This window comes from Phalangium opilio, unplaced genomic scaffold (genome assembly GCF_054372755.1).
Source record: "Phalangium opilio isolate 3A_F unplaced genomic scaffold, DU_Popi_V2 ptg000082l_1, whole genome shotgun sequence".
NCBI classification, from domain to species: domain Eukaryota; kingdom Metazoa; phylum Arthropoda; class Arachnida; order Opiliones; family Phalangiidae; genus Phalangium; species Phalangium opilio.
In genome coordinates this window covers 10,040,479-10,057,597 of record NW_028324189.1, presented here as the reverse complement: position 1 = coordinate 10,057,597, position 17,119 = coordinate 10,040,479, and the positions used below count along the sequence as shown (strand labels likewise).

Sequence of the window (17,119 nt, the reverse complement as noted above, 5' to 3'; positions counted from 1 at the left end):
AGCTTCTAAATGTTTTTCTCCTTGCTTGGTATTTAACTATTCGCGAATATTAGGGTTAACTATTCGCGAATACTAGGCTTAACTATTCGTGATTAATCGGGAAGTAAAAAATTTACCAAGGCCTAACTATTCGGTATTTGATAAGGAAAATTTTTGGTATTCGATAACCAGTTCGATACCCAAAAAGTGCTATTCGCACACCCCTAGTTCTAGGTTTCCGAAACAAAACCAACTAGGCCTAATAGCGTTTTCCAAGATCGCTCCGAATTTACAAAATACGTCATCGCTCTCGCTTTAGCTCGGAGGACCTGCTCCACTGATGAAAGACAAAAGTTTGTTCAGAGCGGTTTTGTGACGTCATCAGGCGCTCCATTGTGGTCGCTCCTTCTCTAGCAGAGGTTGGACATGGATTAACTAACGCTAGGGATTGTTCACTAACTGGGTTTCCCATGTATTGCTATCGCCAACTACATGTTCCGAATTATTCCTTGATTCCCCTCTTCATTCCCCCAATTTATTGGACCAAAACGGATGTAGATATAGCGCCATCTCTCGGCAAAATAAATCGTTTTTGCCCAATTTAGGCAGTATTTCAATTTTGACGTCATAGACCACGTGATATTTGGTCCAATTTTCTTTTTACTTCCTGTTAGGGATAGTAGCTGCTGCTAGGGGGCGTTTGGAACATGCATGCGCTATCTTTTAGGGGGAACGAACTATCCCTAGCGTAATGGCGTTTTCCTTTGGGTCCTCGCGGAGCGCTCCCATGGAGGAATAAAACTAGGAGATCCTATTCTACAAAAACAGTCTTTAACGAAGCTGAAAACTACTACTACCATTTTTATTGCTCCTTGGGAGCGCTCCGCGAGGACCCAAAGGAAAACGCTATTAGTTAATCCATGGGTTGGATCAGTAGGGAGCGACTGGTAAAATGGAAAACGCGCCTCCGTCTTGGATCACCCCAATGATAAATGCTATAAGCTTCTTTGAACCAAGCCTTTCCTCAGTCACGTGATGGTGACTATTTAAAACAGATGGGCCTACCTTTATTAAGACTAGCATCATGAACTTTAACCTTCCACTTCTCGGATTATTCCCAACAATAAAACAAAAGTCAAAAATGAAAAAAAAAACCAAAAATTTTTTTTTAACCATTGAAAATTTATTAGCCTAAACGTAAGTTTATACAAGTTATAAACTTTCGCCCGACGCTACAATTATGTACATCGTTACATTTTAACGTAAATGGAAAAACATTTACCAATTAATTCACACTGAAAAATAGGTTGAATTTACAAACCAAGTTATAATAATAATAATAATAATATTTTAAACGCGCGATATTTATAGTAATGAAAAGTTAATGATTTATTACGATGATTATGAGTAAAAAAATTGGGGTCTACTCTTATACCGAACCTTGTTCCGTTGCTGGCTTCTGTTGCATACAACTTCTGGCCACGGATTCAAAAAGCCTTTAATATCATAACAGATTTTGTCAGACACACACAAAAATCAAATCACCCAAAGCACTTTCCAAATCCTGAAGTTACGCACTTTTCAATTTCGGGAGCGCACCGAACAAATTCGTGGTTCCAGAACTTGAAACCAGGATTTTTAATCAACTCTATAAACGTCACTAAAAGTCCCCAAGGATGTGGACGATTGACGATCAATCTTTCTAATAAAACTCTTCGCAAAAAAAAAAATAGTTAATAAAAGTATAACCAACTGTAAATGAAATGAAACAAGGTTCGTACGAAATTTTTACATAGAAAATCCCTGACTTTTCCAGGATATCCCTGACCAAATTTTAGCAATATCCCTGACCATTTTAAGGTGTTTACCAGAGCCCACTTCATCACACCTGTCTCATATTTAGCATTGCTCGAAGCAATCATGGTTTGATATACCAATCGAAATCCCTGACATATCCCCGACTTTTTAGGAAAAACTTTTAAATCCCTGACTTATCCCTGACTTTTTAGGAAAAACTTTTAAATCCCTGACTTTTTAGGAAAAACTTTTAAATCCCTGACTTTTTAGGAAAAACTTTTAAATCCCTGACTTTTTAGGAAAAACTTTTAAATCCCTGACTTTTTAGGAAAAACTTTTAAATCCCTGACTTTTTAGGAAAAACTTTTAAATCCCTGACTTTTTAGGAAAAACTTTTAAATCCCTGACTTTTTCCCCTAATTTTCATATCCCTGACTTTTTCCCCTAATTTTCATATCCCTGACTTTTTCCCCTAATTTTCATATCCCTGACTTTTTCCCCTAATTTTCATATCCCTGACTTACCCCCAGGTTATCCAGGTTCCGTACGAACCCTGTGAAATAAAAGTACCTAAGACTTACCGAGTTATTTGCTCCTGAATGGCTTCCGTGTTTGCTTCGGCAAAAAGATAGAGCAGAGTGCAACTAAAGTAATGCGTGTGACTGTTTGGATAGCGTAGTTGATTGGCTATAGCGTTTAAGAATAAGTAACGACCTTCCGTATCTAAATCTACGGCTAAATTTTGGAATATGTCCATATGAGACGAATGAGTAATAGTACTCATACTAGGAGTCGAATTTTTGCTTTGTATGAACGTGATGGCTTGAGTACCAACGTAAAGCACCAACGCGTTAATCAGGGGAATGTTGTATCTCAAGACGGATTCGTTAGGCAACTAGTTCCCAAAATATTCCAACGACGTTAATTTAATTTAATTAACGGAAAAACAAAATCCTCGGACAATTTAATTTAATTTAATTACCTGCATCTGTAAATTGCTCCTTAAGTCTGACAAGAAAGTAACCGGACTCCTGGTTTGAATATAAGAGTCCAAATCTTTCTTAAAAGTAGCGGGTTTGATGACTCCTGAAAAGTTCATCATAATCCTGGGAGCTTGCATAATTTCCAGTAGAAGATCAACTTTCAAATTAGGCGTGAAAGGATCGGGTAATCTCATATTACGAGGGAAAGCGCTCAAAATAAGATTCCTCATTTGAATACAATTTGGTGGGATGGCGTCGCAAAAATTGTAATGATAATCGCATAAGAACTCTGGGAAATCGTGAAGAAGAACCAAGAGAACTCTCAAAGTTCCCTGAAATTGTAGGAGTAATCGCGTCGAAGGAGATATAAATTTAAATTCTTCCTTCAATCAATCATTCAATTACAATTACCTTATAGAGCAGAGTTACCGACTTTGGCAACTCGACATTGCGCAAAAACGGCGCCAAAAAAGAGAACAGATCAACCAACAAAGTGGCGTAGGGATTCCATCCTTTTTGATGAGGAGTTTGAGCCAATAAACGTCCCAGGAAAACTCTATGGGAGACAATCTCCAACCAGGCGTAAGCGAAACCGGGTGCTTTGCTCGGATTCAAAATGTGTAAGGTATTGCTAAAAGAAAATGTTAAGCCTTATAGACCTATTCACATTAAGGGCCGCGCATGAGGAGTTGCAATGTTTGGGGGCATGAGTTATAGCGCTTCTATGGAGTTAAACGTGTAAACTAAACTACGATGGACGTATGGCAGACCTTTTGAAATTTAATATTAAAATAAAATGCCTAGTATTTAAAACCGAGATAGTACAATTAAAATCATGTTAAGAAATAAAGTGTTTAAGTTCTAATGGAAACGGTGCATTGATATTAGTAGGCCGCTATAGCTCACTAAGCCTTGGCGACGGTAGGGATCATCGCTTCATCGGCGAATAGAGTAATATTTGCTGAGGGGGGTGAGACGTCATTGGTTTTTCAGCTAATGAAATTAACAAGCCAACAGATGGCGTCACCTTCTGGTGGCTATAGAGCTCATGTTAAATCCTGCCGCCAAAATGGCGAATGGGCGGAGTTTAATGTCACCCTCCCCGTAACCGATATTACTCTATAGACGGCGATGTCCGCCGATGCCGTGCCGAAAGCGCTGTGTATAAATGCCCGTAAGCCCTGGCGCCCAATTTAGTGAGTAGAATTTCATTTAATTTTACGTCTATTTGATAAAATTTCACCTCGGAAGTTCAATTAATACTTTTACAACAAGTAGGCCTAATACAACACTGTTTTATAAAAATAAACTCGAATAAGGCAAAAGGAATGGTTAAAAGTACCGCACTGCCCCCAAACATTCTTTCTACGCATGCTCACCTCTCGAAATTCCCCCCCCCGCTCTACCGGTGAAAAGGTCTATTCTATCCAGTCGCTCATTTTCGTAAGCCTACTTACCAAAACGCCGACAAAATCTGGAAAGATATGGCTTCGAGAATTTGCTCACTCGAGCTGAGCTCCAAGAATAACATGATGAAGATACGATGATAGGGTAATTGTTGAAAATCCACCCCTCTCGATTCGTGATCCTGAATCAGGACACCAGTGACGATTCCCAGAACTTTGTTCAATAAGTTTACTTTGGTCAGCGTATTGTTAGCGTCTCCGCTGTGTTTGACCAACAAGGAAATGAGTCGGACGTAGGCGTCCAAGGTATGAAAACACTTATTGTGAACGGCGGGTGAATTAACGTGAGCTCCTCCTTGCTCGGATAAAACGCGGTTGCACAGTTCCACGCACATTTCCGTGCTCAGTCTGAAGAATCTCGTTATGAGATCGTCCGTTTTTAAGATGCCTTGTAAGTTCATCTAAGGGCGTAGAGAAAGAACAACTGCTTAATAAACTTTTAGAGAATTATTTCCGAGCTAAAAATCTCTCCATCGAAGAAACAATTACAAAAGCATTCGAAAGAAATCTCGATACTCGACTGTCTGTCTGTCTTAGCGTTAAGTGCGTATAAATAAATAACTAATGAATAAAAGAATTTAAAATGAATAAATAATGTGCCATGGTAAAGAAATGACAACTAGTCTGATATTAAACTCATTTCCGAGACCTTTAAAATGGCTGATCTAACGCTCTAGGAAGGGGTTTGTATCTGAAAAACTTATTTCCAAACCAACGTAGGTAAGGGAAAGAAGTTATTTAGATCAACCATCGAAAGTAAGGTCCCCCCTGCAGTAATCTGTAAAATCATCGATTAATCGTAATTAATTTTTTAAATTCAAAGTAATTAAAGAAGTTGCACGAGAATATTTTTTAACCAATGATTCTGAGATATTAAAAAGTATATATTAATAATAATAAACATAAAACAGGGATGAATGTCAATATATTTTACGATTAACCGCAGAACAGGATGATTCAGATCCGATCCTGACAAGAGTGAACTATCTCTGTTCACCTGATGAACGAATAAGGTGAATGCCTTGGTGCTGTCCCGGCCTCCCGCCGAATTATGATACATGGTCACCCATTCTCTCAACAGAAACTCAGTCTTCTCGTGTAGGCCGGGTGGATCGTCAAATTCCCGAGCCTGCGCTATTCCCGATTGCATCATAGAAACGGCTCCATCCCGATCGTGACGATCAATGAAGTTAGAAGGATCATTGCTGTTCCTCAAAAGTTCCAGAATTTGACTCAATCTAGAAACACGCGCTAACATTTTAGCCAGCCAAACAGTAGTTCCAAAATTACGATAAGTACGTTACGTACCCTTCAGGCAGTGGTCTTGTTTGAGGCGCTACTCTGGCGAGAGCTTCCAAGGTATTGTATATATCAGTCTGTAAAAAGGAACAAAAAACGAATAACAAACCCACCTTACGCCATCTGAACCGCTGCTTAAAATAAAAACCTACTTCGACAATAAGTCCCCTTTCGGAAATAAAATAATGTTTTATAAATTGCGTGGCAAAAGGTATGGCCAAATAACTGTGACCAGATTCAATAGCCTTAGCCAAAAACATATCGAAGGAAGGCATATTAATAAACTGATCCCTAATCAGGCAATCAATTCCTTCTAAGTTAAATTTATATTCATCCCGGCTTTCAATGACGCATCTAGTGACTTGCTTAGCCACCCAATTGTGCCCGTATACTCTAGTATCGGCCAAAGCGCGGAAAATGATCAAATGACACTCTTTGTAGTTAAACAAGGATTCCAATTCGCGATTCAAATGAGATAAACCTTCGAAAAGGCACTCTATAGTCTAGGAAAGGGTTTGACGCCGTATAAATAAGCTGAAAGTTCCATCAACTTAATAATATATCTTCACTATCATACCTTCTGAATCAGAGCTCCCACAGTGTTATTATCTCTGACGCTTCGCGTCACCATGACGGCTTCTAAAAGAGTATGAAGTCCAGCTACAGGGGCTGAAGCCGCGTGAGTGCTAGCCAAAGAGATATTTTTACGCAAGACATGTTCAATTTCGGGAATAACTTTATCTAAATTAGTAGAAACCTCGTCAACTGGTAGATAGAAGGGAGCCTGAACTTGTTGTTGCTTTTTAAGAGAAAGGTTTTTCCCAATCAAATTAATATTAAGGAAGAAGTAAGTAAAACATTAGTAACAACTTACTGGTTTAGCAGTGAATAGAGGATGTTGTTGGGGCTGAGGTTGTTGTTGCTGCTGCTGTTGTTGTTGTTGAGCTCCAGCCGTTTGATCTTTATCGGAAGGCATGAATCCTGGGATATTTCGAAAAAACTCTTCGTAAACCGCCATTTGTAACGCGGTTACTCCTCCAACTTTAAGTCTAATTTGTTCCGGCATTCTTTCAGCTTGATAAGTTAAGACATGGGGATCGCAATAACGTCTGCCTTCGCTTCGCGCTTGTTTCCTTAAATCAATGTCATTCGATAGTCTTTTGTCCATCTCAGTTACCGCCTTTTCAATGGCAGCCTTTTGAACTACGCAACAAGCGAGTTCTACATTATCAGCGGCAACAATGGTCGCGGCTTGCTCCACTAAGGTGGCAAGTTCCTTAGGCTGGGGCGTGCTTTGAGTCTAAAAACGAAAAGATTTCAGCGTACTTACCAAATGGGTCGTCTAAAAGTTCAGAGTCACTTACTCTCAAGGCATTAGTAAAGGCAGTTTTTAGGTTGCTGTTGATTGAAATCATCAAGGGATCGCGACAAGTAATCATTGTCATGCCAGCTGTTAAATTTCTAACCATATGGTGAGCGGCAGCTACCATCCTCGATTCCTCAGGGTCTAAAGCGAAATCCTTCTTGACAATTTGTTCGCAAGTAGTTATGGAAATCTTAATGGATCTATCGACAACGGGTATCATCCATTCCATGACAGCGTGTTCGATGGCCTGCCTAACGTACTTCTTCAACTGCGGCTGCGCTTGGAACAGAGGTATCTGACCATTGATTTGAATGTGGTTGCCCAAAGTATTGCTGGAGATGATATCATTGTAAGAAAACTGTGGCTTTTGCATCAAAGTCGGGATAGGAGTCGCGGCCGATCCGGAACTACTGGTAGGTGTACCAGATCCTCCAAGATGAACGGGAGCCACACTACCAATGACATCTTCATTAGAGACCATGGTCTGCTCGATGCTCTGTTGAGGCGGAGCGACTGGTCCTTGTTGAATTTGACTTTGTTGGATGTGATGACCGGGAGCCAAGGATATGACCGGGCTCGGTTCCGGATGTTTAGGTTGCAAAGGAGATAATTGTAATTCCATTCGGTTAAGTTTCTCAATGTCCTTCAGGACGTTTCCGGGTTTTAGCTCGTTGATGTCAATACTCAGGGTTTTACATAAAACTTCAATCTCGAATTTTAAGTTCAGCTTCAAAGTGGTATCTTGATGCATCTCGGCTAGAATATTCATGATGCCGATTGTCCAAGGATTAGGCGGACGAAAGACCTTACTCTTCGCGCAAGATTCTAGGACTTTAGCTACAAATGGGACAACGTAGAGTAGTTCTTGTTGACCATTATGGTAGGCTTCGATTAGGAGAGCTTTCAAATCAATGTTCTAACCGAAAATGATTAAATTAATTCCGAGTTAAACCGCGGGGGACTATTAAATATATTACCATCTGAAGAATGGGTTTGTTCTTAGCTAAAGTTAACATTCCCAACCAATGCCCCAAATTCTTTAACAATGATCTATCAGAGAAGTTAGCGATGCCCTTATCACTTCTCAAGAGAACCTTTAAGTTTAACAGAAACTTAAATTACAAAGACATAGTGTCAGTGTCGGGGCTTTAACTAATATTTACCTTTATGTTGCGAAAAGTCTCCTCAACAACCAACTTTGACAACTCTGGCATCTTCAAATTATCCAGAAAGTTCGAATACAACGTATGAAAATTATGTTCGATCGACGCTCGTTTCAAAACCAAATACTGCGCAGTCCACATCCAATATTCATCCTTCATCAACTCTTTAAATTCTTCGACTTTCTGCGTGATATTTATCTGCGCTAGATTGTTGATGATAAAGGCCATCTTGTCTTGAATGGCTTCGGGCGGTATCACCATCTTTTCATCCTTGCTGGTGGCCACCAAAAGCGTATCTATATTAGTAGCATTCGCGATTGACGGTTTCCCAGTCACGGTAGCCGGTTTGGCAACAGTCGTTGTCACGGTAACGGTGGTTGTAGTTGAAGTTCGAGTTACCGAGGAAACTTGTGGGTTTAAATTCGCGATATTGGCCATATTGGCGCCCAAATTTCCTTGAGGTCTTGTTGGGGGTTCTGAAGATCTGGATCCATATTCAACATACTAAAAAAAACCCCCAGACTTTAGAAGCCCATAATGCGCAAAAAAAATAGCTTCGATTAAGTTCAGTGTAAATAAAAGATTAACTAGATTAGATAAGATTACGAGCTAGTCATATTGCCTGATTAGAATATAAGTACGGGAGGGTATAAGATAGATTAATTAAGGCTTGAAAAATAAGGGGCTAAATAGGACACTAACCTCAATCAAATGTTGCGGAAACTCTTGAAAATGAGCAATTGAGGCCAAATGCGTGCAGTATTGAGGGTACTCTTTCAATCTATCATTTTGATAGAAATTTTCTATCAAAAAACTAATTTCTTTCAGGACAAAAGTGGCGGCAAGTGGACACTTACTTTCCCTTGAATCTATCTAGGGCTGTAATCCCGAAATAGTACATTTTAGTACCGTGCGGTTTACGTAACGCATCCAAAACGCATCTTAGCGCTAACCCCAATGACATATAGGACACCAATCCTTGATCAATAATTCCCCCAAATAATTGAGCCGTTATTAAAAGCTCCTTATCAGGATACTGAGGAAAGAAGCGATATTCCTCAAAGAGATTTCGAACCATACAATTGAAAACGTCCTAAGTTTGAGAGGATTAGAGAACCACCATTAAGACCCAATCACTTTTCGACTGTAATCATAGGCAAGCGTCGTCCTCACCCTTTCCCTTCTAACGTTTGATTCTTGATATTTCTTAAGCATATCCAAAACTTCGTCAATTGACAAAGTAGGATGCGGGGGATGATTGTAAATTCTTTGAAAATAACTATTAGCTTCGTCTTCAACGTCCTTGGATATGGGTAAGGTCATATCGGGGAAAATCATCGACATATCCCCGACATCTCCCGTACTGGGGTAAACGGTAGAAGGAGGAATGCCTTGCCTAAGTCGTTCCACGCTTTGAGGTCCGAATAAACTTTTGCCAACTGCGGAATTGACTGAAGGAGATAGAACGGAACTAGTTCCACCAAGACCTAACTGAGAACTAAATTGGCCTAAATGATTTGGAAGCAACGAGAATGGGTTATGTCCAATCGCCGATGTAACAGCCGGCATGGAATTCGCGGAGGAAGATGGTATATTATATAATTTGGCTGGAGACCCAACAGCCGATGAACTAGTCAAGGAACTCAAACCACTCGTAATGAAATTACTGACGGAATTATTAATAGAACTCGTCAGGGACAAGTTGGACATTGACGTTGGCAAACCACCTAGGGACTCAATCTGCAAAAATGAAATTTAATTAAGCGATGATTTAAGTTAATTACCCATAGAGATTTCTTACGACTGAAGGAGTGGAAACTGATATGGAAGAGGCCGAGAAAGCGGGTTCAAGACCTCTGGGAGTTTTAACAACTCCGGGTGGTGGCTGACGCGGTTTATTGAGTAAGATACTACAGTTTCCAACCATAGTCAAGATTGTTTCCGATAATTCCCTAGAAACGTTGCTGGCGCAGACTTGCAAACAAGATAGCATCGTCGCTAATGTTTCTGGGGGTAACTGAGCGCTTTTTGGTAAACTTTCCTCCTTAACTATACTTCCCAAAATCTGGGGACAACGTCTTTTGAGAAAATTAACGCAAGCTTGCAGAAATTGTTCCTATAGAAAAAAATAAGGTTCTAAAGGGCTTCAAAATCCTGTTTTTTTAATACGAAGACTCTTACCCCGTGTTCCCTAATTTTGTCAGTTAACCATTTGTCAAGTTTAAGATACTCTCTTCTCGAAGCTAGACAAGCCAAGTCAATTACAAATGGTAGATGAGTCCCGTTTAAAAGAGCCGAAAGGGCTTTAAGATCTTGGGCAACGTCTAATATACGAGATAATCTAGTTTGATCGCAATCCCCTCTCATATACCATTCAGCCATTGAATGCATAATTATGGGTTTAACGGTGGTCGAATGGGCTTGGCAATGCCAAGCAAATTGTAAAATTATAGCGGAGTTTGGATGATTTCCCAAAAATACCGGGATTAAAGTCGTTAAAAGTTCTTGCCTCAACATGTTCATAGGCGCCTGAAATGTTTCCCGCACCCCGTGTTAAATAACCTCTCAAACCCTAGCCTAGTATCCTCGAAGACTTACAGTTACTTGTAAAAGTCCCAAAACGGCCAAATCAGGGCAATGTTGAACGGGAAACTTGAACAACTCTTGCACCAGCGAATAATATCCCGCCTCGGACAAAAACAATAGTGTCTCGAATAGATTTAGCGACTTCCAATTTGCAATGTCTCTGCTATCTTCTTCAGGAGGCGCTTTCAGAACATCAACGGAAACTGGATGACACTGATAGTCAACCAGGCAAACAATATCGGAATTCTTAAGAACTTGTTGAAAGAAGGATATTTGTCCTTCAATATTCCTCCATTGTCTATACATGTGTTCCATAGGAAATGTTTCGTCGCCAAGACCCAACATTAAAGCTGACCAAAGTAATTTTAAACCCTGACGATCTTTTAAGAGGAAGTTGGGATGATCTAATTCGTAAACTACGTCTTTCCATTTTAAGTTGGGTATCTGAAATCGCAACAATCATCTAACAAAGTCCTAAAGCGTGACGCGTCGCGCGAAACCTTACAAGTTCTCTTAGAACGTGAACAAATATTTCAACATTCCAAGTCGTGGCTTGTCCCAGTTCATTTTTGTCTTTGCTATCATTCCAAATAGTCATTCCAGATGAGTTTAACTTTTGAACAAAGACAGAGTCTGAAAGACCAGAATGAGTTCTAGCCATAAGGGACAAGATCTTTGCCACTGTTGATGGTGTAAGTTCATTGTGACCCAGGTGCATCAAGCTAGACCTACAGTCCTCAAAACTAGACGTTAACCCATAGCCTATTTCTTTTATAAGCTCGGCGATTGAGGAGTCAGACTGTGTGAAGAAAATTCGGATCATAAAATTTCAGTTCAGTTCGCGAAGTTCTAAAACAAATCGTACTTCTTTAGGCATGTTGATATTTAAGTTCGTGGCTTTTTGAATTGTAATATCAAGTTTGTCAGAGTATAATAAAGGCTCAACAATAATTGGCACTTGTCCTTGCGGAAAATCTTTCTTTAAACTCTCAAGAAAGGCTTCCTTTTGTTCCACTGGTAAAATAATGGGGTTTTCCTTGGATAATTTTAATAAATGCGCTAGTAAATAGTGAATGACTTCTGCCGGGGTATCGTGAAATCCCGCGTCAGGGTCTGATGTTCCTTCTATAAATTTTGTCGAGAGTTAGGGGGGGCTATTACAACTTTTAGTTCTTTATTCAATAATTTACCACTATCTACGTAGGCTTTTAATAGGATGGGTAGTTTTTTAGCTACAAATTCCTGAGCGAAATGACAAATTTCTGGCACAGATGAATGATGTAGAGCTAGTCCAAAAGCAACCTCTTGGACTTTGGTTAATTTTAAAATACGACTAATTTGTGGTAATAATGAGGCAGACGGTTTTAAACTCTGAATGAAATATTCATTATCATTTAAGCTTCAGTTCTATTAGGTCAACCGTCCATGGTCCGCGTTAAACTTACCTTCTGCTGGTGTAAAGGATTATCGATAGCGTAACAACAAGTTGATATAAAATCTGGCTTGCTTATTAATTCAAAACACTCTTGTATTAAATACTGAGTCTAAATTATGATTTATAAATTAAGCCCCCAAATTTTTTAAGTTTATAAAATTAACATTTCAATACCTGATAAGAGTCTTTACCACTGTTTTTACCATCACCACTAAATTCAACGTGGGAAAATAAGCAACGAAGTAAATGTCTTTCAGCTTCAGAGCCGTGTTTTGAAATTATCTATGGGTTAAACACGAAAACAACGTACCACAGGTGTTAGCCTTATATACACCCTAATTACGGTTTGAATGATGAAATGTATTAACTGGTATTTTATCCTTAAATTCTTAAGGCCGAACCCCCCCCCCCACACACACACACACACACACACCGAGCACACACTAGAGAGCTGCATGGAAACGGTAAATAACCATGGAAAACCGTGGGAATGGATGGTTTTTCTAGTAATATTACATATTCGGATCGGGAATAGAGTAATTTCGGTTGAGAGGGGGAGTGAACTGTGTATCCCCTACGTTAGGGGCAACTTTGTACTAGAGAATACTATTTGCCCCCGGAAGGGAAGGGGAGGGGGGATACACCAAGGTAAGAGATAGAGGGTTATGACGTTGCCGTATATGGGAAAGAAATTACTCTATAGAGTAGTGTCGGAAGATGGGGAGTAGATTGTGTATCCCTCCCTCTAGGCGCGTACAGTATCCCCTCTTACAAAAGCGCGCCTAGAGGGAGGGTTACACAGTCTACTCCCCCTCTTCCGACACTACTCTATGGAATGACGTTTGCATAGTAGAACTGACATTACTCTATGGACGGAAAAAACCAATATGGAATGGAAGTGGTTAAATTGATGTAAATTTTAATTGGAAATGGTTGGTAATTGGATAGAACCTATTTTCTATGGAAGATCCTAACTTTTTTTAAAGAAGGGTTTTGCCACTGCAGGGTTGCCACGGAATTTTCAGAACCAAATTCCCTGACCCTTTTCTGCGATTTTCCCTGACCTTTTTAGGCCGAAAGCGTTAATGTTTACAGCGCGTTTTAAGTGCTTATAATTAAATAAACTCTCTACATTAAGTTTTCCAATGTGTTTGTTGCACCAAAATGATTAAGAAACATTTTAACTATAAATAACAGTCTAAGAGATTTTTTCAGAGAGCATTTACTTTACAAAAACAATTCTAGACATTTTTAAGGATTGCTCTAGAGTTTTCTGTGTTAAGAGAGGATGAGGAGAAACTTTCATCCCCAGAAATTTTACCCACTAAAGTCAAATTCCCTGACTTTGCCGAAACTTTTAAAATTCCCTGACCTTTTCGGCCCATTTTTAAATTCCCCGACTTTTCCAGGTTTTCCAGGTACTGTGGCAACCCTGCACTGAGTAACGGCAGCTATATGCCTTTGACTGTATTAGACGATATATGGCAATAGGGACTTGGCAATTCGGGCTTAACTCCGCCCCCAGCGCCATTATGGTATGTTTTTATAACAGAATGAAAGCTATATAAGCCCCTCCTCCTGGTATGTTTTTTAGCACTAATGGAAGGTAGCCTGACGTTGCATGACGTAGTACTGCCAGGTCCCTATATAACATAAAGGTGCCACTACTACTCATCTCACTTAGTTTGCTGTAGCCTAGTTACTAGCTGGCTAAGCTAAGCTAACAGTACCGTCTTTTAGCTCATCCTCCTATTACTTTAGCACACGAGATTTACGGCTATTATAGCTGTCAATCAGTCTATTGTAAGTTTTCGCGGCAAATTCTAGGAATAAATATTTTGGGAAGTGACTCAAGCCACTTGTGGGGTCGAGAAAGAGTCCCTCAGTCCAATCAGATTTTTCTACAGTTGTTCAGCCCCCTTATTTTTACTTAAATTCCCGATGAAGAACCGGTATTGCAATGGTAATTTTGGGCCAAACCAAGACGCTCAAGGGTTATATTCTATCGAACACTATGGTATGGAAATGGTTTTTCGAAGTTGTTCATTTCGGTAATGGTTGGAAATGCAATAACGTATCTTAAGTGCGAATGGTTGGTATTTGGAAACCACGGATCAGTAACGGATGGGGAGGTTGATAAAAAATATGGGTGGAATTGGTAAACAAAAATATGAACGAAAATGGTATGGAAACGGTAACGTTTGAAAATGAAATGCAGCTCAACTGCTCTAGCGTACACACACACACACACAGTCCGTTGCCTACGTTAAGCAAGGCCTGTGCGCGGTGGTTTCTAAGGGGGAGACTTTTAAGAAACGCGACATTATTTTCTCCCTATTTTACCGTGAGATTTCATTGCTAGCTGGACCGAAACGCTCGCGAAAATGAGTATTTATATTCTAAGCGCGAGAAAATGAACATTTCAAACTACTTTTGAACATTTCAAATTAGTTAAGATTTTAAGTCCAGCAAATTCGCGATCATTCCCCGAATTTCCCCCCGCTTGGTAGTACACCTCTGTACAGCAATTTGCACAACACTGTTTGGCAATTTAAATTCTCTCACCTGAGTCAGGTGAGAGAATTTAAATTGCCAAACGAAAAATAAAAATCGGCACCGCGCACAGGCCTTGATTAACGTAGGCAACGGCCACACAGACACACGCACGTAAGCCTTGGCCAACAAGCTTGCGAAGTGGCGAGTTTGCATTTTGGCAACTTATTAAGCCTAATTTCTGACTTTAATATAAAAATATGTTATACTTACGGACGCGAGCTCCTGAATACTCGATTTTAGGTTCTTTTTTGTCACGTTTGCCACTGAATAATTAATTTGTGACAAATCAAAAGACAACGAATCTAGGTTCATAGTTCCATGAATACAACTACGAAAGCTTCAAAGCGCATTGAAGCTTTCTTACAAACAAAGTTTTAAATGTTCTATTTCGGTGTTCCGACGATTCAATTAGTTGAATATTACTAAAGAACACCATGGGGGCAATAATCTTGGTGAATTTATCACATCGTGAAAGCGCAAACACACAAAAATGATAATGAAAATTAGGAAATCCAAACGTCCTTTGTACAGTACTGCCGATCGGTTCGGTTCGTCGAAAATGAGGGCCGACGGGCGGGCGGGTGGCTTACGTCAGCAACCGGAAATGGCCTTAAACTGTAAGCATACTCGGATTCTCATTGGACAAAAACAGCATGTGATCTACACCATTACCTAATATCGGAACAGGAACAGGGTTGGAAATAAGGTGGATTTTGATAGTGGTCCTCGGGACCAGTGACCCCTCATGTTGGAATTATTAAACTGGTCCTGACTCCTTGGGACCAGTGACCCTTGCATTAATTATTTTTTACTGGTCCCATTATAAAATTTCTAAATTGGTGAGAATAAGAAGCGCGTAAAGACACAAAAGTAAATACTAATTTATTTATTTATTGAATGAACATTGTTCCTAAAGCCAGCAGAGTGGCTTGTGTAGGAACATCGGATCTATATGAGATGTAAAACAGATTAAACAATGAATATAGTGCTAAGAAACACGGTGTAGTATAACAAATGAGACAAGGTAGACTAACAATAAGAAATTATATAAACACAGAGAAAGAACTAGTACCAAGGAGGATTATTTTTGATGGGAGAAAAATAAAATTGAGATGATATTTTTTTAAATAAGGTGGGTCTCTCTACTCTGTGGCGAAAGCTGAAGTGTCAAGGACCTAAATTTATGGTAGTCGAACTTTAACCGAATAGTCAAGCTAATATGAAATGGTGACTCACCATAAACATTCCCCGTGTCGCTTCTATATTTTACTGATGGTAGATGTAGTAGTTCTCGTAGATGGTCTTAATTGGTGTAATTTTTATAATAAATTACACTAATTAAAACCATCTACCATCGGTAAAAATATAGAAGCGACTCGGGGAATGTTTATGGTGCGTCACCATTTCATATTAGCTTAGAGTATACGTCCCTTTGTTGACGTCACCATGGCATATGAGATTAGAGTATACATCACTTTTTGACGTCACCATGGTATATGAACTTAAGAGTATACGTCCCTTGAGGAGTTTCAAATACCTTGAGAATTCTTTGACATTGGGAAGATAATCTATTATCTTTAGCCAGAATCGAATGAATTAATTGGAATTAATTTACGCTAGAATATGGTCTTAATTAGCGTGTATTTATAAATATTAAAATTCCGTTCCATGGTTATTTAACTGTTAATTTTTAAATAATAAAGAAGTAGCAGTACTTATTATTATTATTTAAAAATTAACACTTAATTAGTGTAATTTACAATGCTATGGTGTAGTATAAATACGAGAATTTAATCTACCATCAGTAAAATATAGAAGCGACACGGGGAATGTTTATGGTGAGTCACCATTTCATATTAGCTTAGAGTATACATATTTTACAGGCTAGGAGGATTCATACAATTACACAGGGAGGCCAGGCTTTACGTGTTACACAAGGAGGCCTGAGTCTAGATCCAGACCTTGTGTAAATGGTATGAATCCTCCTAGCCTGTAAACTATGTATACGCCCCTTTGTTGACGTCACCATGCCATATGAGATTAGATTATACATCCCTTTAATGACGTCACCATGGCATATGAGATTAGAGTATACGTCCATTTATTGACATATACTCAAAATTACTCGCTAATATTTTAAATCCAGAACACCCTTATTTTCTTCCTCTCTTGTGACCTAGCTTTGCGCGTGCTGACAACCAAAGCGGGAACAGAGTATATACAGAATAAGCTGCCATCTGCTGCCATTGGGTATAGACGCCTATCCTATAGAGATATCTCAGTAGTGACGTTAATGCCTAGGTAAAACATCACGGGCTTAGCTTTGGCAGTCGGCGGCCATGTTTGTAACCGCTTTGGTTAGGCGTCTGAGAAAAACTCTAAGATAGCTCTATAGAGAGATTTCAGATGGGATAGTAGTACGTCACACTATGGATAAAGAATGCGCGTGAGGAAATTTGTTTTCACGCTATAGGATCGGCAACTCCCTA

General features: G+C 39.5%; 1 protein-coding gene across 2 annotated transcripts; it reads right to left on the bottom strand.

Annotated features, from left to right (window-relative positions):
• Positions 1 to 1,140: 1,140 nt before the first annotated feature.
• Positions 1,141 to 15,205, bottom strand: Not1 (CCR4-NOT transcription complex subunit 1). 2 transcript variants are annotated; one of them, XM_089848451.1, is made up of 26 exons: positions 14,841 to 15,205; positions 12,249 to 12,356; positions 12,085 to 12,183; positions 11,830 to 12,010; positions 11,505 to 11,764; positions 11,145 to 11,438; positions 10,652 to 11,083; positions 10,235 to 10,582; positions 9,855 to 10,169; positions 9,227 to 9,793; positions 8,911 to 9,146; positions 8,756 to 8,834; positions 8,054 to 8,557; positions 7,868 to 8,002; positions 6,889 to 7,806; positions 6,399 to 6,824; positions 6,102 to 6,323; positions 5,677 to 6,027; positions 5,534 to 5,601; positions 5,160 to 5,463; positions 4,217 to 4,626; positions 3,171 to 3,390; positions 2,759 to 3,091; positions 2,358 to 2,671; positions 1,558 to 1,692; positions 1,141 to 1,475 (listed from the first exon to the last, which is right to left on the bottom strand). In XM_089848451.1, the coding sequence occupies exons 1-26, from the start codon at positions 14,940 to 14,942 to the stop codon at positions 1,409 to 1,411; spliced, it is 7,428 nt and encodes a 2,475-aa protein (XP_089704577.1). In that variant the 5' UTR covers positions 14,943 to 15,205; the 3' UTR covers positions 1,141 to 1,408. The 2 variants fall into 2 exon arrangements, with proteins under 2 accessions (XP_089704577.1, XP_089704578.1); XM_089848452.1 differs by having other exon boundaries at positions 5,223 to 5,463; positions 7,868 to 7,984.
• Between the last annotated feature and the right edge of the window lie 1,914 nt (positions 15,206 to 17,119).

Excerpts from the sequence above, each read along its gene's own strand:
- Not1 (XM_089848451.1), bottom strand. The coding sequence starts at position 14,942 with ATGAACCTAGATTCGTTGTCTTTTGATTTGTCACAAATTAATTATTCA. Across the intron at positions 6,825-6,888 it reads CCTTTACTAATGCCTTGAGA|ACTCAAAGCACGCCCCAGCC; the intron begins GTAAGTGACTCT and ends TTTCGTTTTTAG. Across the intron at positions 2,672-2,758 it reads GGAGCAATTTACAGATGCAG|TTGCCTAACGAATCCGTCTT; the intron begins GTAATTAAATTA and ends TTTGGGAACTAG.